The 24,766-nt window shown below is 39.3% G+C and overlaps 1 protein-coding gene across 1 annotated transcript in view; it reads left to right on the forward strand.

Annotated features, from left to right (window-relative positions):
- The window catches only part of PPIP5K2 (diphosphoinositol pentakisphosphate kinase 2), a 189,953-nt gene that overhangs the window by 148,092 nt on the left and 17,095 nt on the right, over positions 1-24,766 (forward strand). The window contains exons 22-26 of the mRNA XM_073624575.1: positions 1,957-2,064; positions 2,150-2,266; positions 16,226-16,399; positions 17,169-17,342; positions 19,944-20,010. Coding sequence (XP_073480676.1) covers positions 1,957-2,064; positions 2,150-2,266; positions 16,226-16,399; positions 17,169-17,342; positions 19,944-20,010 — 640 coding nt within the window. The remainder of the gene's footprint in view (positions 1-1,956; positions 2,065-2,149; positions 2,267-16,225; positions 16,400-17,168; positions 17,343-19,943; positions 20,011-24,766) is intronic.

Raw genomic sequence — 24,766 nt, forward strand, 5'->3', positions numbered from 1 at the left:
AAAGTGGTTCTAAAGGCAGAACCTTCTGAGTGCAGCTGCCCTCCAGCCCCCCTAAATACTTACCTGAGCATGGTCTCGATGCAGCAATGCGCATGAGAACAGCAGCTCTCTTGGCCTTCTCTCTCCTCATTGGACAGAGGGCAGCAGCGGGAGCCATTGGCTCCTGCTGCTGTCAATCACAGCCAGTAAGGAGAGAGTGGGGGGTGGGGCCGAGTCAAGCTCTGTGTGTCAATGGACACACAAAGCTGGCTCGGGAGCGAGCACGCAGGGGTGCCCCCATAGCAAGAGACTTGCTATGGTGGCACTCGGCAGAGGGGAGAGACCAGGCTGCTCTGTGCTAAAAGCAGCTAAGTAAGACATGAAAAAAGAGGTTTTGCCTTCAGAATCACTTTAATGTTACCTAATTGGTTGTATTTATGCCAGAGGGCTAATTAATTGAATAATTGCAGTGAACAGAGCTTAAACCCCAAAACAAAGATTTATTATATTTCAGCTTACCAATTCTTAGATATGGTGGCTGCATTTTTTTTTATTTTTTCCTTTGTTTTTTCTGTCCAGATAAGTGGCAATTAGAGGGTTGAAACAAACCATGTACAATGATCAGCTTTTATTAATTTATGTAAAAATTTTATCTCAAAAGGAAAAACATGTTGCTGTAACTGCTTAAAAAAATGATTAGCTAAAAAAAATATATATATTACCTACATTTCAGCTTTAATTTGTTAGTCAATTTTCAATTGTTCCTCCATGCTAAGTGGAGATACCCTAAGACAGGAAGTGATAATAAAGGAAAAAAAAAAGTCTAAAAAGCAAACTAATGCAGCCGCCACATTTTAAAGATAGGTAAGCTGAAAGATAATAAGCCTCAAAGTGTATGATGTGTAATGCAGGAGTATCTATGTTTATGGTGATCTGTATTGTGGCTTTTTCTTTGTTCTCTATCTCGGAAGTCCATCAGAAAGGAAGAATGAACAAGGAACTTTTATCTGTGCTAGCTATGATGTGGTGAACACTGTATGACATACTATATGTAATTGAGCCTAATTTTAATGGAATAATCCACTTTCAGTAAATGACCTTGGATATTTAATCAGCCAAACTGTAGTCTAAAATGACCAAACAATGTCAGCAGACAGTGAGAAATATATTGGACAGATCTTCATACCAAAAAAAATCTACTTGGTGTAAAATAACTATTCCCCAAAAAATATATACTTGGCCTGCCATGTAAGGAAATGGGCAGTTACACTGCTTATTAGCTGTTCTTTGGGTATCTTTTTGGAAGAAACACCATAATCTAGCAAAATTTTGGCTAATTAATAGAAAAAAATAACTCTATTCAAAAAAATTGAGTCAGTTCTTATACAGACTCTACAGCCTTATAGTTTGAATACATTAGTCCTACTGTATTGCAAAATTAGCCACGACCTGGCTTTCCTGGGTCTTTTCATTTCTTTTGTTAAAAAAAAAAAAAAAAAAGACAAGAGACATGGTCACATCTGTATCTTGTTTCGCACTGAACCCTTATTGGACAGCAACATACAAGAATTGAAATAAAAAATTCAGCGCCAAACATAAATATCAAGATTGGGTGATACACAAATGTGTGACTATCATGTGTCATCTTATATCCTTTTTATAGTAGCGCAACAATACTATAACTTCATTTTTTTCAACATACTAGAATTACTAATGTTCCAAGAAATCATAGAATACCAGAGTATAGGTAAACTAAGTAGTGCATAATTCCCAGAAAAATATTGTCCACTTATAAACATCTGTATCCAGTGCAAGTCCTCCAAAGAGCACACCATATGCAGGGATACACCAATAACTTAAGTGCATACAGTAACTTTTTTCTACTTCTTGTTGTAATGTATTGAGTTTTGCCTCTTTTCTCAGAATAAGAACACAATCTGATGAATGCGTTGCCATACTTTCCATTTTAATCTGTAGGAGACGAAGGATGAGCAGTGGAAGAGAGCGATGGACTACCTGAACTTTGTGAATGAACTGAATTACATGACACAGATTGTTATCATGTTGTATGAGGACCCAAACAAGGTAAATGGACATGATTTACTAAGCTTGTTAGTAGCTGAATGCAGATGTATAGTGAATTTTCATGGCTCATTGTAATTCTATATAGGATCTGTCATCCGAGGAGCGTTTCCATGTGGAATTGCACTTTAGTCCGGGTGCAAAAGGATGTGAAGAGGATAAGAACTTGCCTTCAGGATTTGGATATAGGCCAGCATCCAGAGAGGTTTGTTTTGAATTTAATCTTATTTATGCTAATATAATTTCCTAAAATGGGTTCCATTGGTTATGGAAAGCAGGATTTAGTTTCAATATGGAAAGCCAATTAGTGTTTGGCTGAAACCATGTATTATCAATCAACTGTGTTTACTTTTTTTAAATCATAATCACAACAGAAACGTCCCAAATGACCCTGATCGAAAGTTTACACACCCCAGTTCTTAATACCGTGTATTGCCCCGTTTAACATCAATGACAGCTTGAAGTCTTTTGTGGTATTTGTGGATGAGGCTCTTTATCTTATCAGATGGTAAAGCTGGCCATTCCTCTTGGCAAAAAGCCTCCAGTTCCTATAAATTATTGGGCTGTCTTGCATGAACTGCACGTTTGAGATCTCCCCAGAGCGGCTCAATTGAATTAAGGTCAGGAGACTGAGATGGCCACCCCAGAACCTTAACTTTATTCTTCTGTAACCAATGACAGATCGACTTGGCCTTGTGTTTTGGGTCATTATAGCTCAAAAGAAAAGATAATTCTGCGCTATGTACAAAAAAACGTGCAGCTGCTTGTGTAAGCCTAAATACAAAAAAGCTCAAAAACGTAATCTAAAAAAAACAAGCGTGCATCCACTAATTAATTCTTAAACTGTGAACATAACCAAATATGAACATAAAAACATTTTGAAGGCATGTGTTACTATATATGACCGTATAAAAAACAGTGATATGTTCCAGTGAGAAAGGTTTAAAAATGAAAAAAAAGCAACCCAAAAACACCCATGTGAACAGTGATATGCACCGCAAAAACTGTTTCAAAGGACCTATAACAATAGTGCTATGATGCAAACTGAGTCCACTACATGTGATAATGTGAGTATAAAAATTTTAAATGTTCTATAGCCTATAGTGCTATAATATAAACAAAGTCCATATAAGTGACAATGTGAGCATGGAAATTTTCAATATTCAGGAGACGTAGGATGTTCTTACAGCCAAAATCTGGTGATATTAGTGCCGTATACCAAGTTATAGAGATCATGGGAGCCTGTTGCATCAGCCTGCCGGCACCGATAGCCTCCACCTGTCCTTCGATCCAGGGAATGCACTCTGTCAGCCCCATCGACCAAAGGTAACTCCTCCCTCCTCTTGAATACAACACTCCGGAAAAATAAACCACCCTTGATCCGAATCTCTTTGCAATGATGGTCCCAGAGGTTTATCACTCAATAGGGGATAAAAAGGAAGGCTTCATAGTGCAGATAAACTTCAAAAAGGGTTTATTCCACTAAAACTTTACAGCAATTCCACTAAAAATTCACAGCAAGCTTAGCAATCATATAAAAACAAGAACAAAAAACGGTTAAAAATACTGAAAAAACAGCTCAGGATCAAACCAAGTAGCTGGATGAAAGAACGTGATGACGTCAGAATCAGTTGCTCAACCCGACGCGTTTCTACATAGAAGGCATCAACTGGGAACGGAGGCATGATTCAACGTCAGCACATCACGCTTATATACCCAGGAGGCAGGGGAGACAACGGAAGTGAGCATTGTTCAACTTCCTCCCGTTGTCACTCTATCAATTGGACATTTTTCTGGTAAATTTATCATAAAAAACGCCAGAAAGATCCACTATCTAAAGAAATTTCTGAACAAATGAAGCACAAATTAAAAAAAAGTTTAAAATACGATATATAAATGAAAAAACGTATTTGCATTACTTTTAAATGCTTTACCCTTATTGAGCAAATACCCTTATTGAGCATAATAACTTATGCACCATTGTCCGAAATAAAACGTACATTAAAAAACACCCTACTTTTCTAGTATATAAAGAGATAGAAATACATCTAGACAGATAGCGTGTTACTTCTGAGAATAAAGAGGATGTGTAAAGAATTAAATACAAGGAATATATAAAATAAATAAAAAGATACTGGAACAGATAACATTCAGTCAACACGACGTTTGGGAAAATCACTTGTTATCAATATAGCAATTGACATCCCATTCCACATTAAGTCCCAGGGGGCGATAGCACTGGAGGTCATATATCCATCTGGTTTCACGAAGGGATATATGCCTTTTTAAATTGTTACCTCTCCAGTGTGGAGTATATTTCTCTATTGCTATTACCTTAAGAAGCGCAGTATTCCTATTATGATGCAAAAGGAAGTGTTTGGACACACTATGTCCAACAAAACCCCTTCTAATATTACCTAAATGCTCCCCTATCCTAATATTGAGAGCCTATGTTGTCCTTCCTACGTACTGTAACCCGCAAGGGCAAATGAGCAAATATACAACTCCTACAGTCCCGCAGGTAATAAAATCTTTGATGTTGTATGATTTGGATATAACCTGGGAAACAAAGGAAGAAGTTCTAATGTTTTGAGATGTTTTACATACCTTACACTTCTTGCAAAGAAAAAACCCTTTTAGACTTCCAAACATACTAGGAAGTAGGTCTATTGCACTAGGTGCTAATTTATTTTTCAGAGTTTTATTCCTTCTATAAACAATGTTGGGTTTGATAGGAAGGAGAGGGCCTAGAATCTCATCTCCTTTCAGGATTTTCCATGCTCACATTGTCACTTATATGGACTTTGTTTATATTATAGCACTATAGGCTATAGAACATTTAAAATTTTTATACTCACATTATCACATATAGTGGACTCTGTTTTCATCATAGCTCTATTGTTATAGGTCCTTTGAAACAGTTTTTGCGGTGCATATCACTGTTCACAAGGGGTGTTTTTGAGTTGCATTTTTTTCATCTTTAAACCTTTCTCACTGGAATATATCACTTTTTTATATGGTCATATATAGTAACACATGCCTTCAAGGTGTTTTTATGTTCATATTTGGTTATGTTTTGGATCATTGTCATGTTGGAATGTCCAAGTACGTCCCATGCGCAGCTGATGAATGCAAATGTTCCTCCAGTATTTTTTGATAACATACTGCATTCATCTTGCCATCAATTTAGACCAAATTTCCTGTGCCTTTGTAGCACAGGAAAACCAAAACACCAGCCATCCACCTCCGTGTTTCATGGTAACAATGATGTACCTTTCATCATAGGCCTTAACTCCTCTCCAAATGAAGCATTTATGGTTGTGGCCGACAAGATCAATTTTGGTCTCATAACTCCAAATTACTTTGTGCCAGAAGGTTTGAGGCTTGTCTCTGTGCTGTTTGGCGTATTGTAAGCAGGGTACTTTGTGGCATTTGCATAGTAATGGCTTTTTTCTGGCGACTCAACCATGCAGCCCATCTTTCTTCAAGTGCCTCCTTATTGTGCATCTTGAAACAGCCACACCACATGTTTTCAGAGACTCCTGCATTTTACTTGAAGTTATTTTGTGGGTTTTTCTTTGCATCCCGAACAATTTTCCTGGCAGTTGTGGCTGAAATTTTAATTGGTCTACCTGACTGTGGTTTGGTTTCAACAGAACCCCTCATTTTCCACTTCTTGATTAGAGTTTGAACACTACTGATTTGCATTCTCAATTCCTTGGATATCTTTTCATATCCATTTCCTGTTTTATACAGTTCAACTACCTTTTCCCGCAGATCCTTTGACAATTCTTTTGCTTTCCCCATGACTCAGAATCCAGAAACGCAAGTGCAGCTCTGTATGAAAGATGCAAGGGTCTGTCAGGAGTCCAGAAACTCATTGACCTTTTATACACACACGTTAATTACAAGCAAACAGATCACAGGTGAGGATGGTTACCTTTTAATAGCCATTCAAACTCCTTTGTGTCAACTTGTGTGAATGTTATCAGGCCAAAATAGCCAGGGTATGTAAACTTTTAAACAGGGTCATTTGGGTAGTTTGCTTTCATTATGATTTAAAAAGAGGCCAAGAAATCATAAATTCTGCCAGGGTATGTAAACTTATGAGCACAACTGTATGTGTATAAGTGTTTGTATCCAGTGCATAATTAATATATATATATATATATATATATATATATATATATATATATATATATATATATATATATTACAAAAGTGAGTACACCCCTCACATTTTTGTAAATATTTTATTATATCTTTTCATGTGGCAACACTGAAGAAGTGACACCTTGCTACAATGTAAAGTAGTGAGTGTACAGCTTGTATAACAGTGTAAATTTGCTTTCCCCTCAAAATAACTCTACACAGCCATTAATGTCTAAACCGCTGGCAACAAAAGTGAGTACACCCCTAAGTGAAAATGTCCAAATTGGGCCCAAAGTGTCAATATTGTGTGGTCACCATTTTTTGCCAGCACTGCCTTAACCATCTTGGACATGGAGTTCACCAGAGCTTCACAGGTTGCCACTGGAGTCCTCTTCCACTACTCCATGACGACATCACAGAGCTGGTGGATGTTAGAGACCTTGCGCTCCTCCACCTTCCGTTTGTGGATTTCTCTACAGATGCTCAATAGGGTTTTGGTTTTGAGAAATGCTTGGGCAGTCCATCACCTTTTACCCTCAGCTTCTTTAGCAAGGCAGTGGTTGTCTTAGAAGTGTTTGGGGTCGTTATCATGTTAGAATACTGCCCTGCGGCCCAGTCTCCGAAGGGAGGGGATCATCCTTTGCTTCAGTATGTCACAGTACATGTTGGCATTCATGGTTCCCTCAATGAACTGTAGCTCCCCAGTGCCGTCAGCACTCATGCAGCCCCAGACCATGACACTCCCACCACCATGCTTGACTCCTCACCTGATTGCCGCCACAAACGCTTGACACCATCTGAATCAAATAAGTTTATCTTGATCTCCTCAGACCACAGGACATGGTTCCAGTAATCCATGTCCTTTAGTCTGCTTTTCTTCAGCAAACTGTGGGCTTTCTTGTGCATCATTTTTAGAAGAGGTTTCCTTCTGGGACGACAGCCATGCAGACCAATTTGATGCAATGTGCGGCGTATGGTCTAAGCACTGACAGGCTGACCCCCCCACCCCTTCAACCTCCTGCAGCAATGCTGGCAGCACTCATACGTCTATTTCCCAAAGACAACCTCTGGATATGACGCTGAGCGCGTGCACTCAACTTCTTTTGTCGACCATGGCGAGGCCTGTTCTGAGTGGAACCTGTCCTGTAAAACCGCTGTATGGTCTTGGCCACCATGCTACAGCTTAGTTTCAGGGTCTTGGCAATCTTCTTATATCCTAGGCCATCTTTATGTAGAACAACAATTCTTTTTTTTCAGATCCTCATAGAGTTCTTTGCCATGAGGTGCCATGTTGAACTTCCAGTGACCAGTAGAGATAGAATGAGAGCGATATCACCAAATTTAACACACCTGCTCCCCATTCACACCTGAGGCCTTGTAACACTAACGAGTTACATGACACTGGGGAGGGAAAATGGCTAATTGGGCCCAATTTGGACATATTCACTAAGGGGTGTACTCGCTTTTGTTACCAGCGATTTAGACATTAATGGTTGAGTGTCGAGTTATTTTGAGTGGACAGCAAATTTACAGTTATACAAGCTGTACACTCACTACTTTATTTTGTAGAAAGTGTCATTTGTTCATTGTTGTCACATGAAAAGATATAATAAAAGATTTACAAAAATATGAGGGGTGTACTCACTTTTGTGAGTGTGTGTGTGTGTGTGTGTGTGTGTGTGTGTGTGTGTGTGTGTATATATATGTGAGCTTGCATTTTGTTTTGGATCGGGGGGGGGGGGGGGGACCACATCACCCTACCAGAAACCGCCTTTTGGGTCAATAACTTCCTGTGCTCTCTGGTCAGTCTTAACCGTTGCAACATTCAGTTATCTTTGAGGACTGTGGAACCTGCCCCTCTGTTATGGAGAAGAGGAAAAGGGAGGTGTTCTATTGTCCAGTCTTAGGGTGACATTGCTGCATCTTTCAATAGATACAGTCCTCTGAGTGAACAATGTTGCCCAAGTACAGAAAGTGTTTTACTGGCAGAATCGCCAAGGAAAAAAGAAATTGGAATCATTAAAATATATTTATAACATTGAATAGCCATGAATCTAGCCCTGGCCATTGTACAAGAATGTTCAATTTCTTAACTCATCAGGATGCCAGTTTTAATTAAGAACATTTTCAGCTTGTTTTCCATTGTTGCCAATTCTGCAAACCATGTAATACTGAAATGCTAGTCATGGTTAGACGTTTCAGTCTTGTTTTATGAAATATTAAATTTTAATTTATATATAGTTTGTGTATATATGTGTTTGTGTATGTGTGTGTGTGTATGTATGTATGAATATTATATATTACAGTGGATCTAAAAAACCTACACCTTGTTAAAATGTCAGGTTTATGTGATGTAAAAAAAATGAGACAAAGATAAATCATTTCAGATCTTTTCCACCTTTTAATGTGACCTATAAACTGTACAACTCAGTTGAAAAAAAACTGAAATCGTTTAGGTGTAGGGAAGTAAAAAAAATAAAAAAAAAATATGGTTGCATAAGTGTACACACCCTTAAACTAATACTTTGTTGAAGCACTTTTTGACTTTTTGATTTTTTTTACAACATGCAGTCTTTTTGGGTATGAGTCTATCAGCATGGCGCATCTTGATTTGGCAATATTTGCCCAATGTTCTTTGCAAAAACACTCCATATCTGTCAGATTGCGAGGGCATCTCCTGCGCACAGCCCTCTTTAGATCACTCCACAGATTTTCAATCGGATTCAGGTCTTGGCTCTGGCTGGGCCATTCAAAAAGTTTAATCTTCTTCTGGTGAAGCCATTCCTTTGTTGATTTGGATGTATGCTTTGGGTTGTTGTCGTGCTGAAAGATGAAGTTCCTCTTCATGTTCAGCTTTTTAGCAGAAGCCTGAAGGTTTTGTGCCAATATTGACTGGTATTTGGAACTGTTCATAATTCCCTCTACCTTGACTAAGGCCCCTGTTACAGCTGAAGAAAAACAGCCCCAAAGCATGATGCTGCTACCACCATGCTTCACTGTGTGTATGGTGTTCTTTTGGTGATGTGCAGTGTTGTTTTTGCACCAAACATATCTTTTGGAATTATGGCCAAAAAGTTCAACCTTGTTTTCATCAGGCCATAACACATTTTCCCACATGCTTTTGGGAGTCTTTAGATGTGTTTTTGCAATATTTAGCCAAGTTTGGATGTTTTTCCTAAGAAAAGGCTTCCGTCTTGCCACTCTACCCCATAGCCCAGACATATGAAGAATACGGGAGATTGTTGTCACATGTACCACACAGCCAGTACTTGCCAGATATTCCTGCAGCGCCTTTAATTTTGCTGTAGGTCTCTTGGCAGCCTCCCTGACAAGTGTTGTTCTTGTCTTTTCATCAATTTTGGAGGGATGTCCAGTTCTTGGTAATGTCACCGTTGTGCCATATTTTCTCCACTTGATAATGACTGTCTTTACTGTGTTCCATGGTATATCTAATGCCTTGGAAATTCTTTTGTACCCTTCTCCTGACAGATACCTTTTAACAATGAGATCCCTCTGATGCTTTGAAAGCTCTCTGCGGACCATGGCTTTTGCTGTAGGATGTGACTAAGAAATTGTTAGTAAAGACCTACTAGAATATATGAACTTTATTTGGGGTTAATCAGAGACACTTTAAATGATGGCGTGTAGGAGTGGAGTGTACTGACTCCTATTTAACGAGTTTGAATGTGATTGCTTAATTCTGAACATAGCTACATCCCCAGTTATAAGAGGTTGTGCACACTTATGCAACCACAGTATTTTATTTTTTTTATTTTTACTTCTCCCCCCTAAAAGATTTCAGTTTTTCAACTGAGTTGTACAGTTTATAGATCACATTAACGGTGGAAAAAGTTCTTAAATGATTTATCTTTGTCTAATTTTTTACATCACAGAAACCTGACATTTTAACAAGGGTGAGTAGACTTTTTATATCCACTGTATGTGTGATTGGCTTTTGGCATAGGTTGACAATTCCTGACCCAGTCACAAATCCGCATCTAAGGGCTATATAAAATGTTTTTGTTTAGTCACTCTCTTTTTTTTTATCAGAAAAACGTTTTTTATTTTGTCTGTTCATTGAGTCAAATACACATACAGGATATTACAGAGTATAATAAAAAGCGGTTATTGACACATGTTACTTAGTCGAACTTTACATTATACAGTCTTAATATGTGGCAGAACTTACAGATAATGTAGTTTAGTCACACTTTAATTATCCCACATTGTGTGTTGGTTAGAGGTATGGGGGTATATTTATAACATTGAATAATAGTGAAGCTAGCCTTGGCCACTGCACAGGAATGTTACATTTTTTTTAACTTGCCAGGTCGCCAGTTTTAATTAAGAAAATTTTCAGATTGTTTTCTGTTGTCAGTTCTGCAAAATATGTAATACTAAAATGCCTTTCACAGTTAGAGACATTCAACCTCCTTTTATGAAAAAATGCAAGTGAGAGCAGGCCATTGTAAGGCTTCAAAAACGAATGAATCCATCAGAGAGATAACAGCAACATTAGAAGTGGCCAAATCAACAGTTTGGTACATTCTGAGGGAAGAACGACGCACTGGTGAGCTCAGCAACATAAAAAGGCCTGGACATCCACAGAAGACAACAGTGGCGGATGATCACAGGATCCTCTCTATGGTAAAGAAAAACCCATTCACAACATCCAGACAAGTGAAGGACACTCTCCAGGAGGTGGGCATATCATTGTCAAAGTCTACAATCAAGAGAAAACTTCATGAGAGCAATTAGAGTGTTTATCACAAGGTGCAAACCATTCATAAGCCTGAAGACTAAAAAAGCCAGATTCGACTTTGCCAAAAAAAATCTAAAAAAGCCAGACCAGTTTTGGAAAAGCATTCTTTGGACGGATGAAACTAAGATTAATCTGTACCAGAATGATGGGAAGAAAAAAGGCTTGGAACAGCTTATAGTCCAAATCACACAACGCCATCTGTAAAACACGGTGGAGGCAGTGTGATCGCATTAGCATGCATGGCTTCCAGTGGCACGGAGTCATTGGTGTTTATTGATGATGTGCCTGAAGACAGAAGCAGCCAGATTCTGCAGTGTTTAGAGAGATACTATTGTGTTGTTGCCCAACAACTTTCTCCATATATTTTAGTGCTGCACTTTTTTCTACACATTTAGAGAGATACTGTCAGCCCAGGTTCAGCCAAATGCAGCAAAGTTGATTGGACAGTGCTTCACAGTACAGATGGAAAATGATCCAAAACACACTGAAAAAGCAACCCAGGAGCTTTCAAAGGAAAAGAAGTGGATTATTCTGCAATGGCCGAGTCAATCACCTGATCTCAACCCAACTAAGCATGCATTTCTCTTGCTGAAGGCAAAACTAAAGACAGAAAGACAGCTGCAGTTAGAGCCTGGCTAAGCATCAGAAAGGAGGAAAACCCAGTCTTTGGTAATGTCCATGGGTTCCAGACTTCAGGCAGTCATTGCCAGTTAAGGATTCTCAACAAAATATTACAAATGAACATTTTATTTATTATTATATTTGTCCAATCACATTTGAGCCCCTAAAAATTGGGGGGGGGCTGTATATGAAAATGGTTGTCGTTCCTAAAATTTGTACCTAATATTTATGTTCAACCCCTTGAATTAAAGCTGAAAGTCTGCACTTCAAATTCATTTGGATTGTTTTTGCTTTAATTTTATTCTGGTGGCATACAGAGCCAAAATTATGAAAATTGTGCCTGTGTCCAACTATATATGGACCTAACTCTGTGTGTGTATGTGTATATATGTACACTGCTCAAAAAAATTAAAGGAACACTTTGAAAACACATCAGATCTCAATGGGAAAAAATATCATCCATGTTATCTATTCTGATATGGACTGGGTAATGTGTTAGGAATGAAAGGATGGCACATCGTTTGAATTCAGCCCAACCTACAGAGGGCTGAATTCAAAGACACCCAGAAAATACTCATATTTTCTGACTGTTTTTGCCTAGTTTTGCATTTGGCTAGGGTCAGTGTCACTAGTGGTAGCATGAGGCAATACCTGAACCCTATAGAGGCTGCACAGGCAGTCCAACTCCTCCAGGATGGCACATCAATATGTGCCATTGCCAGAAGGTTTGCTGTGTCTCCCAGTACAGTCTCAAAAACATGAAGGGAGATTCCAGGAGACAGGCATTTACTCTAGGAGAGCTGGAAATGGCCGTAGAAAGGTTCTTAACCCATCAGCAGGACCGGTATCTGCTCCTTTGCGCAAAAAGAAACAGGATGAGCACTGCCAGAACCCTACAAATTGTCCTCCCAGCAGGCCACTGGTGTAAATGTCTCTGACCAAACAATCAGAAACTGACTTCATGAGGGTGGCCTGAGGGCTCAACTTCTTCTAGTGGAGCTCAATTTGGCATTTGCCATTGAACATCAGATTTGGCAGGTCTGCCACTGGCGCCCCCATGCTTTTCACAGATGAGCAGGTTTACCCTGAGCAAATGAGAAAGACATGAAACGGCCTGGAGAAGCTGTGGAGAATGTTATGTTGCCTGTAACATTGCTCAGCATGACCGGTTTGGTGGTAGGTCAGCGATGGTCTTGGGAGACATATCCATGGAGGGACGCACAGACCTCTACAGGCTAGACAATGGCACCCTGGCTGTCATTAGGTATTGGGATGAAATCCTTGGACCCATTATCAGACCCTACGCTGGTGCAGTGGGTCCTGGTGCACGACAATGCCGGCTTCATGTGGTAAGAGTATGAAGCCAGTTCCTGGAGAATGAAGAAATTGTTACCATTGAATGGTCCCCACTATCACCTGACCTAAATCTAATAGAACACCTCTGGGACATTATGTTTCGGTCCATCTAATGCCGCCAGGTTGCAGCTCAGTCTGTTTCAGAGCTCAGTGATGCCCTGTTCCAGATCTGGGAGCAAATACCCCAGGACACCATCCGTTATCTCATTAGGAGCATGCCCCAGCATTGTCAGGCATGCATACATACAAGCACATGGGGGCCATACAAACTACTAAGTACCATTTTTTGAGTTGCAATGAAATTTCAGCAAAATGGACTAGCCTGCTGCATCAATTTTTCACTTTGAATTCAGCCTTTTAGTGTTCCTTTTAATTTTTTTTTTAAACAGTGTGTATATACGTGACATTTCCTGACCCATTCACAACATGCTACTCCTATAAAAAAATCTAGTCATTCTTCATATAAAAAGATAATTTCCATGTATGAAGTATTTGTGTATATTGGGTGCTGCTGCATTTAGGACATACTGGATACTGCAATACTTTCAGTCATCCCCATCGTTGTTGGGAAGAGGAGCTCCACCATTGTATACAATGGGTGCTTAACAGCTGCTTCTGTGGCTGCAGGGACCCTGGGCCCTTCACCTACGCAAGTCACCACTATAGTGGACAATACTGTTCATGCATGCACCATCCCCTGAGCCTAAATCAAATCTGCAATCCTCTGAATGTTACCTGGGCTTCTTGATTTCCTTACACTGTGACAGAAGGCATTATTACTTCCTACTTTGGCATCGATTTTGTGAGTACCCTTGGTGCAGTCTCACAATCTGTACCATAGCATGGTGGATAATACGCGCAGGGGCAGCGATCCTGGGTGCCTGACCAGCTTGTGATCTGCAAACAGTGCCAGGGGATCCTGCAGTGCCAGGACATGACATTGACAGCCTATGTTGCTTTCCCTTCCTGAGTCACTGCACTCCCAATGAGTCTTCCCTAACCCCTGATTTTATCTAGGGAAGAGTTTTCAGCTACTATGTCTGAGTGTATGGGAAAAACTGCAGCCATGATAGCTGACTCAGTACATGGGCTGCAAGTGTGCTTCCACACTTTCTTCTTCAGAGTTCTTCTCTTCATTCCCTGTGAGTGCAGTTACTACTACACAGTCATTTTAAGGTAGGATTGGACCGTATTTTAATTTAAGGAATTAGTACAGGAGGAGTCTCAGTCTGCAGACGTAACTCCAAAACTTAAGGATACTGCCTCCCCTGCCACGACATTCATTCACAGCCCTCTGTGAACGGGAAACTACAAGTCCCAACATCCTTTGGGGCTGTCGGGTTGTATCGCTGTTGCGTTCTCTGGTAGTTCATCATTCTTCCTGTCAGTGTGTATCAGTCTGCCCGTACGAGGTACGAGCAGACAGATACACAGATACTTAAGAAGCCTGCATGGCATCTGCAATCTGCTGCTCGGGTGTGCAATGCTCTCCAGGTTCTAATTAAAAAAGAAAGAAAATACTTTTTACATTTTTTTTTACCTGCAAAATTATGTGCTTTTATTATTAAAAAAAAAAGGTGAACTTATCTTTCAAATAAGGCCCTGTCCAATGTTTACTTCCTCAGGCACTGTCAGCTACCATGTTTGGACTCCACACTCCAGCCAACCCTGAGCTTTTGATTGAGGATTTAGGGCTTTGTTGCTGCCTCCAAGGCCGTTCCTCATACCACATTTCCCTCCAGACAGTTGCAACTCCGCTTTCATTATGCAAGGGTGAAGAGGTAGCAGTTTGAGGATTGTTCCTTAAGCTTGACCAGCCAAACTAGGCTTGCCCTGGCATTGTGGGTCACAAGTTTGGTGCTGGAATTAGGAAATCTGTTTCTTAGAGTAAATCAAGGGTAAGGATGAGCTCCGGCATGTTCGCATACTCCGCGTGCCGAGCCCGCCAGGAAGTCGGCATGGTGCTGCGCTAATCACAGACAGTGAGACATTTCGGGAAAATGTCTCACTGCCTGTGATTAGCGCAGCGCTGTGCCGACCTCCTGGCGGGCTCGGCACGTTATGGTGCGAACACGCCGGAGCTCATCCTTAATCAAGGGACACAAGTCCCACCTCTGCCTTTGTTTTGTTTGCTACAAAACTGAGGCAGACTGGGAGTGGGAGGGTTATACTGGACGGACTTTACAGCTGTTTGTTTGCCAGTGTCCGATCTTCTGAAGGTAGCAGAGTAAGCCCATATACCTGAATACTTCAACCTGTATCCCTTAATTCACAAAATCCTATTATTTTTCCTTCATTTTGACCTCAGATCTACCGCCTGGGGGAATGTACGGGTTTTTCAACATCTGGCTTGTCAGCAGTATTTTATATTAAAATAATTACATTTTATATTAAATTTAAATTCATTATTGCCCACATGTGTACCAAGATTTTTTTGGAATGCATACTGTCTTGTTGCAATTTTTGCTTCTAATATTGAGCCCATAAACCCATTATTAAAATGTAAAGGTTTGTGTTTGGGGAATAGGTCACATGTGCATGCTTGGTAAACACTGATGCAATTAAAAAAAAGGTGTTTACACAAGTACAATTGCGCACATCCTTTTACTTCTATGAGCAGATTTACATGCCATCTGCGGCTTTCTGACTGTGGGAAAACGCTGGTAGTTTTACATCAGAACATGCCAGTGCTTCCAAACATCTGTGAGTGAGGCATAACATTGTACTTGCATAAACTCTGTCGATGTGTGTAGCATTCTTTGAAATGGAACTTCAGTCACTTTTTCATCTTTCCATCTATTAAATCTTCTGCCCTTGTTGTTTTAACTTTGGATAGTAAAACATTTTTTTTCTGCCAGTAAATACTTTATACAGCCTACTTCTTGTTTCTTGTCTGGTAAAAAGCCTAGGCTTATGACATCATGCACGGCTATCTCTCTCACTCCTCTCCTGAGAGTTTGCTGGGGGGGGGTGAGCCATAGGAGGGCCAATGAGAGCTGCAGAGCTGAAGGTGTGCGTGTAAATCCAGGAAGTGAACATGCAGCAGCTTCTGCTGCCCACAGTTAGAATGGTTGCAGCCAGACTCCATAGAGGGAGATTTCTGCAACATATTTGGCAAGTACAGAATCACAGTATATATAAAATAATATGCAAAGTGGTTGGAGGGAAGCTTCAGAATAGCAAAGATGTTTTTATTACAGATTATGTGAGCAGACTGCAGTTCCTCTTTAATTTTACTTTTTAAATTCTCTTATATATTTTTTTTTTTTAAAGAGTGAAAGCTCCAAGAAACACATCCATGGCAATGACAGTGATGAAGAGTCTGGCATATGCAGAAGAGATGAGCCTGACAGATCCATGGTGATGTTTAAACCTATGGTGTCTGATCCTATTCACATACACAGGAAATCGCCTTTACCGCGTTCCAGAAAGATAGGTTCGGTGGAGGTAAGTGCCTTTTTTTCTTAACAGTATGACCAGCCCTTGATCATGGCAGTCTGGGTAATCTTTTCTTCTTTATAAACTCCTCCTAAACATCATTTTGTCACTTGTTCCTTTAATGTGGCTTTTTATAGGATTATTCCTTTCTGTTTGATATTAGACGTTTTATTTATGGATTGAGACAAGCCCATGCCATCTCAAATATAGTCAGTAAGATAATGGGACTACCTTGCATATTACTTGAAGATGACAATTTGTGCACTAAAAGGCTGTCAGTGCATATACTAATATATAGACCGTATAATACACAGCACATTAAGAGGAAACACTCATTTTTTATTTATTTGTTTCTGAACTTTATTGGTTTATGTAAAACTGTTGTGTGTCATTCAAGTCTTACTCAGAATTGTTTATATGTGACCTGTCCCTAATTTGCCCATTAAACCTAATTAAAATGCTAACCTTATTTGTGACAAAAGTGATTGCCAAAACTTATATCATCTTTTGAGTCAGTGATTGATTTACCTGGCACCTGTCTACAATGATCATTGATTTTTATTCCAGTATTTCTCTATAATCTCTTCTTAAATATTGCTTCTAATACATTTATAAGTCTAGTTTGTAGTATTAGCTATTTGCTTACTCTCATGCCACACATTAAAGGTTATTTTATGTTTTGTAGTCTAGAAGCCAGATTTTTTTTTGTTTTCTTGGTCATTTGGCTTTGTTTCTAACTTTGCATGCTTTGCTGTTTTTGCCCCTTTCTCACTTCTAGGAAGAGAGCCCCCTGAGTGTGTCTAGCCCAGAGTGTATCGGTACCTGGATGCATTACACCAGTGCTGTGGGTTCTGGGCGTCGAAGACGCAGATCAGGGGATCAAATCACTTCTTCCCCTGTGTCCCCTAAATCATTGGCTTTCACATCCAGTATTTTTGGCTCATGGCAACAGGTTTTTAAACTTTACTTCACTAAACTTTTTTTCTATTAAGCACAATAAAAATCAGAGATGGTATTAAAGGACATCTAATCACCTTTGAGTTTGTGTTCTCTCTATTCAGTATTATATGCCATCTTAATCTGTTATGTAATTTTATTTCATTGGCACCTCTTCCATGTAACATTGTTAGCTTTGTACTATCCGGGTCAATTGGGAATCCAAAGTAACAGTAAAATACTGTATATCCAAATACCTATGTAAAAAAAACACCTTTGGCTTAGCTGTCCTTTAAGACTATTGTGGCATCAAGTAATCTGGCAATCTTTTAAGAATAATTTAGTAAAAGTGATGCTGTGGGGGTCAAATATATTTTCTTTATCCAAAGTGAACTTTAATTTTGTGTCTTGATACTAACTGTAAGGGGTGGCAATCAATTACTAATCCTACTTTCCTGGCAATAAGTACCTAATGTATGGACAGCTGACATAACAGTGCTTCTTCCATGAATCTACCATATTTACAAAAGTCGCATGTAAGCAAGCTATAGACTTGGTGGGCCAAAAGTGAGTTATCACACAGCAGTGAATGCTTCTGAACAAGTGACATATAAAATAATGCATTTGTTTTACTCTATGGTTATTAACCATTAAAAAATTGCCTGAGCAGAAATGGCTCTGATTACTAGACAACCTTGCTCTTTGTGCTGTGTTTTGGAGCTGGCTTTGAAAATGCAAGCTTGGAGCTGTCACTTTTATCCTCCTTTTTTTTTACTTCTCCGTTATTGACTCACTGAAAATAAGTACATATGAGGGGTACCAGTACATCAATGGCTGAATCTTTGAGGTCATTGAACTGTGAATCAGCAATCGGGGTGTTGGCCCACAGCTCGTGTTTTTGAAAACAAGTCAGCAAAGGCAGCTTCCATATTGTCCTGAAAGATTTTCTTTTGAAGTAAACACGGGGGTGCCATTGCTAATTTCTGAAAATGCTAGCTGCTTGGCCGTTCTTTAATATTTGAGTCCCTTACCTGGAATAGGTATGAATGTTGACAGTCATTATAAAGTTAGAAGTCTGCAATTTTTTCTGGGTCTATGATGCATGGTATTAAAGCAAGAGGGTCAGCATGACAAACAAGTCTCTAGCCTAAGAAAATAAAATAAGAAGTCCACAGTGACACCTTTTTCATATTTCTTTCAGGAATTTTTTTTGTTTTTTTTTTTTGTTATGTGAATCTGTCATCAAAAAAAGGGGAGGAAAAAAAAAAACAATCTGCAGCAGGTATTAAATGCATGCACTTAGACATACCTGCAGCAAGCTCTGATACCCTGCCTTTGTCTGAACCCTGGGCCATTCCAACAAGCTAAGGTTCAGTGCTTCCTAATAGGGCTGAAGTTTGCCTGCCCCTTCCTACCTTCTGCAAATGTTTTCGTGATAGCAGGGTAGCCCACCATAGTGATGGGCCCTATAGGAATGGGTGGGTGTACTGGGTAGCAGCAAGCACCTGGAAATGTGGGGACTGTGCTTGTCAGAATGGCTGGGGATATTAGAGGCTGCTGTAGGTATGAGCAAGCATCTGTTGGTGTCTACATTTTATACCCACAGCTTGCTATAAGATATAGTAACAGGAGACTTTTCTAGGCTTTCTCAACTTCAGTAACTATCCTGGAAAGTTCTACAACTAGGCTGTCATTTTAATTATATTTTAAAGGCTTTAAAATTTTGAAAAGCACATAGTGGGCTTTTGCTGATCTAGGTGGCTCATCATAAAATTGCTCAACCTGTCCTTACCTTGCCTTTAAGTGTCATGCTGCTCACATGCTAAATTGTGTAGAATAATAGGTGACAGCCAGCTTCTTTTAATTCTTCATTTCATAGCAACTGATTCATTCATTAGTTGGCCCTAGTGCTGTTTCAAATTTTGCAATAGCATTAAAGCTTCTGGACTGTGGCTATTATTAATGATTCATTATGGCCCGTGCAGAGCTATTGATTGGCTATAGATACTTGTCCTGCTAGATATGGACTTCTGGCCCTTGCTGTTAAGCATTTCACAGATAATGGAAGAGGTTCTGCTTCACATTCCTTTTTCTGCGAAGAGTTTCTCTGTTATCTGTCTGTACAGCTGAAGCTCTTTCAGGGCAAAGGGTATGACTTTTACATTGGGTACAAGCTGCAAACCGTCCTTCAGGTCCTTTATAAGGCTCATGCATGGACTATAGTGACTTTGTGGTTTGACATATTTCAACTGCTTGTTTCCAGCTTTTCCTGTGCACTTTCTTTCAAACAGGATGTCTTGTTGTACAAATGTGCCCATGGGTTTGCAGAAATGAACGCTCTTCAGTTACTGACCCTTTCCTTTGTTTCTATGTAATTGATGTGCCCATTACAGTTTGAATGCTTGCTTTGCACCAACCCATTGCCACAGGTCTCATCTGTGAAGTGGATTCTTGTCAGACGGCAATATTGCATGACAATGTTTTCTGTTTCTTCTCCACTAACTTGTGTCATGCATCAGTATTAACATTACCTGTCTGAGACAGGGTTGCCTACATCAAGCATTACAGTTTGAGTACTTACCTGTTATGCATCTCACAGTGAAATCTTTCCTTCTAGGTGCTATCCGATAACAATAGCCATCTAAGAGCAGCCAGAATATTGGAGCAGAAGCACAGTGGCTTAGGTAAGTATATTTCCTGTTTTTCTTTTTCTTTTCTATTATTATACAGTTTTTTGAACACATTGGATAGTGCTAACAAACTAATGAGATGCTAGCAGCTTTTTTTAACCTCTGCTACTTGTCATAAAAGTGCATCCAAGCATGGTGCCAGTAAGCAGCACTTAACATCTACTGATATTTTGCTGTGCAATGGATGAAAGCACAATTTTGATCTTGCTCTGACTTAAATTTAGATTTCACTGCACAAGGCAAAATTCCCACCAATCAGAACTTGTGTAGTATTTGCATTAAAATTCTTTTGATCCTTTTTAAATCATTTTATAGCAAATCCAGTTTACACAAATATGCTTTATAAGTAGTACATTACTGAAGTACATTACAGATGGTAAGACCATTATACAATAGGTTTGAGAGCCCAGGATTCTGTTCTATGCCTTTCATCTTTAAGTGCTTCAGCTGTAAATGCAGCCTAAACTCCATCTATTTTTTTAAACATATTGCTTTGTATGCATTTGGTATTGAGAATTAAAGTGGAAGTTCAGCCCAAAAACTTACTAATTCTAAATCTACTGGCAGCCACATTCAAAGTCTAATGTATCTAACCCTGTAAAGTATAAATCGCTATACATACTTTTTCTGAAGCTGGTCTGGTCTCCAGCGGTGGATGCTGTGTGCAGGGGACAGTTGACAATGGCTGTGAAATGCCTGGGAAGTGACGTCACCCATAGACTTACTATGGGGCTTCTGTTGATGGCTTCCTCTCCTGCACCTGCCTACACAGAGAAGCCACTGCTGACAGCTCAGCGTGGGACCGGAGCGGCTGCAGAAAAGGTATGTATATTGATTTTTGCTTTACAGAGTTAGATTAGTCTTATGCCCTGTACACATGGTAGGATTTTCCGATGGAAAATGTGTGATAGGACCTTGTTGTCGGACATTCCGACCGTGTGTGGGCTCCATCACACATTTTCCATAGGAATTTCCGACACACAAAGTTTGAGAGCTTGCTATAAAATTTTCACAAATCCGATGCACAAAGTGCCACGCATGCTCAGAATAAATTAAGAGAGGAAAGCTATTGGCTACTGCCCCGTTTATAGTCCCGACGTACATGTTTTACGTCACCGCGTTCAGAACGATCGGAGTTTCCGACAACATTGTGTGACCATGTGTATGCAAGACAAGTTTGAGCCAACATCAGTTGGAAAAAAATCCATGGATTTTGTTGTCGGAATGTCCGATCAATGTCCGACCGTGTGTACAGGGCATTAGAATGTGGCTGAGAGCAGGTTTAGAGTTAGTTTTTGGCTGAAATTTGGTGTGGTCAGTATTCCTGTCCTTTGGATTTCTGGACAAATTGTACAGTTTCAACTGAAGCCTAAATGAAAACAGCAATGGCTGTGGCCGTGATTAGGTGATCACATTACTGCATATTTGACAATGAACCCCAGCTAAAAATAACTGTGAAAACAGCTGTAGGGGAAATAATTGGTTTTCTCAGTTCACAACTTGCACACAGTTAACAAGGATATTCTATGTCATGATTAGCAAATCATGAGAATCTTCAGTGTTATGCCCAAAGTAAAGATCTGATATATATACCTGTTGGATTGTTTGTATCTGCTCGTTATTATTACTTGTATACTATTTGAATGGCGCAGAACTTGTGACCCCCATAGTGCCATTGTATCTTTAATAGAACCTCACTACCTATTCTTTTTGTTACCAGTTAAGCCTTTTCTTTTTCTAACCTCTCTGCGAAGGTCCTCATTTATCCAGGTCATGGTATAGCGAGTAGTGGTTAGTTATATTGGACTGAACTTTTTCTGTAATTTTAAAGATATTTTGCCATACATCTAAGAAGCTTCTTCAGTTCTGAGTGTTCAGAACATATACCCCCGCATTTAAGGCCACATGGTTCACCTTAAACCAATTACCATTGTGTTCAGAGTTGTGTCAAGGCAAATGCTTTTGTGAAACAAACTTTTTCTATTCCCACAATCCATGATTCTGTGTAGTCTGGGGCAGGTGTTATTTGTGTAAGTTTTATCGTTGAAATACTGAACTACTACCAAAATGCCAGGGTAAAACTGCTATATATGTGGGTGACAGATGATAACCCCATACCTCTGTTTATAGATGGTTGTTCCAATATGAAGTACATGGCCTGTTTCATGCCTCTTGAAAATCTGTTGCCCTCTCTATCCAAAATGTGCACCTCACTGTCCTCAAAATAATGACCCTTTACCATCTGAGGGACATCTGCTATCATTCCCTCACCAGAAGTTTTCTGTAAGAACTTTTGCCAGGAACTGGGCATCTAATAGGATGGTTCTATCCCCACCCTAATCCCCCCCTAAAGCCTCCTCGTTAGGACAAGCAAATCAAAAGGACTGCTCCCATCTACCTAAGTATTTACAGATTTATTCATAGAAAGACTTATTTATAATACATTAATATATCGATACATTTATTTACACTTATTCAACCTCTTTCGTATATAGGGGTCATATATAAGAAAGATTTAAAAGGCTAGAGTTCCCCTTTAACAGTAAATATATTATTCTGTATGTGTACTGTATGGTACATTTGCACTCTAGGCATACGCAATTCTGTTCATCTTTTATTTCAGTAAATTAGTAAACAAAGATCGCTTTCAATATTCCTTACTAAACCAGTCAGAACTCGCATTTACAGATGCAAAAAATACAAATTTAGCAAATTGGGCATTCGGTTCTCAGGCATTTTGACCAGCATTGCCCTAATGACTGGTTGAAAAGGCTTTGTGTTTATAGAGATCAGTGATGCTATTAGGAAGATACGGTTCATCTGTTCTATGTTTCCATGAATAGCAGGTGAATAAAAATAACTGAGCTGGCCATATGCCCTGTTCATGTAAGAGAATTAGTAATGTACATATTGATGTAAATCTTGTGACGACATATGTATATCATTTCCTGTGTGACATCTATCTTCTGTGCTATGGTCCTTGTGTAAAATTCTGTGCCACCTTCTGCTTTCCTGTTATTTACATCTTTCATGGCAATTCCCTTTTCCTGTGTATTTATTTACATATTCCCTGTTTTATACATCTTGGCAGTAGGTGCTATATCAGATTTTTGCTGTAATTTGTCAGATATTGACTATAGTAGGCAAGCTTTTCACTTGATTAGTTTCTCTTTATGAGATTGTTGTTAAATAGATTACAAACATTAGGATAGCCTTCTGCTGAAAGCAAAATAATAAAGTAATTCCATACAATGTAGGCAGCCATCTTTGAGCTTAAAAATAAAATATCTGCTAGTGAGGCAGAAGGCAATTTGTGCTAATATAATGTTCGCTCTTTAATGAGTGTAAATTGATATGGGTTCTTATACACCTGACTGCGACCTATTCCCTCTCCTAATTATTTCGCTTTTATCACCACTGCCTCCCCTAGTTCATAGCAAATAATTAATAGTTTCCCTTTGCTGTATCTGCTTTCATGTCAGAAAACGTTGCTTTAGTTCTCAGAAGAAAAGTATCAGTAGAATGCTTGCACTATAATCCACCTATAATCTACCAGTTATATAGAGTAGCACTTCTCAGATTTTAATATAACCGGAGGAAAAACATTTTGTCTTTATGATTTCATTTGCTTCCTCCTGCGCCTGTCCCATGCTGTCCGTTTTCAGATACCTCTTTCTTCTAAAATATTGTTCTAATAATTATTTACTACTTGCCGTCTGTGGCAGTGTTTTTTCCTAATTTTAAAGTATAACTAAAGACACACACTTTTTTTTCTTTTAGTTTTGGATAGAGTGGTGATGGCTTAGAACCCCTGTCAGTTTTTATTGCTATCTGTGTCCTCAATAAGGAGATTCACCCGCTCCATTTGTCCTGTTTACCGTTACAATTGAAAGTAAAAAAGTCCCAAATTTGGGGTTGTCCCCAGAAAAGTGATAGAGGGGAAATCTTCCAATAGGGACACTAGTTCTGGTGACCTGGGGGTTCCCAAGAAATTCCCGTAATTTGCAGGGATTTTCTCTCATGTCCTGTTTGGCTATGGGACATGAAGTGAAGGTAAATCTTAACAATAGGACACAAATTGCGGGAAAGAAAAAATCTGACAGGAGTGATAACCCTCCCTTTCTCCATCCAAGATTAAAAAGAAAGCTTCTATTTTAATATTGTGCAAGTAAATGGCAACACACAAGTTTTATCAAATGGAACTAATGTACACTGCTATGTGAGTGTGAGTTTACTAAACTGCTGATGGAAGCTTATTTTATTTATTTATTTTTTAAGATTACTTTTTTTTTCTGATGTTTTATAATATTTATATAAAATAATTGCATTACATATAAACATTTATCATTCATGACAGCTTTTCAGTAGCCATTTCGGCTAGCTGTGTGCGTGCGCCATCTGAGCTTTAGCTCTTCACCAGTAGATATAAGTAAATGATTCTGGGTGGCTGCACTTCCAATAATCCTTTTTTATTGACGCTTCATATGACAGGTGGTTGACAGGTGGAGCAGGGGACATAGAGGCGGACGCGTTTTGCGCAAAACACGTCCACCTTTTTGTTCCCTGCTCCACCTGTCATATGAAGCGTCAATAAAAAGGATTATTGATAGTGCAGCCATCCGGAATCATTTCCATATGTTACACAACATGCGAGCTGGACTAACACCTGACGTGTGTGTGTGTGGGGATTAACTAGAGACTTACTCACCTGGAGCGGCTTTTTTTGTTTCATCTTCACCTGTACAGATGG

Source organism: Aquarana catesbeiana, linkage group LG01, assembly GCF_042186555.1.
Source record: "Aquarana catesbeiana isolate 2022-GZ linkage group LG01, ASM4218655v1, whole genome shotgun sequence".
Taxonomy (NCBI): Eukaryota; Metazoa; Chordata; class Amphibia; order Anura; family Ranidae; genus Aquarana; species Aquarana catesbeiana.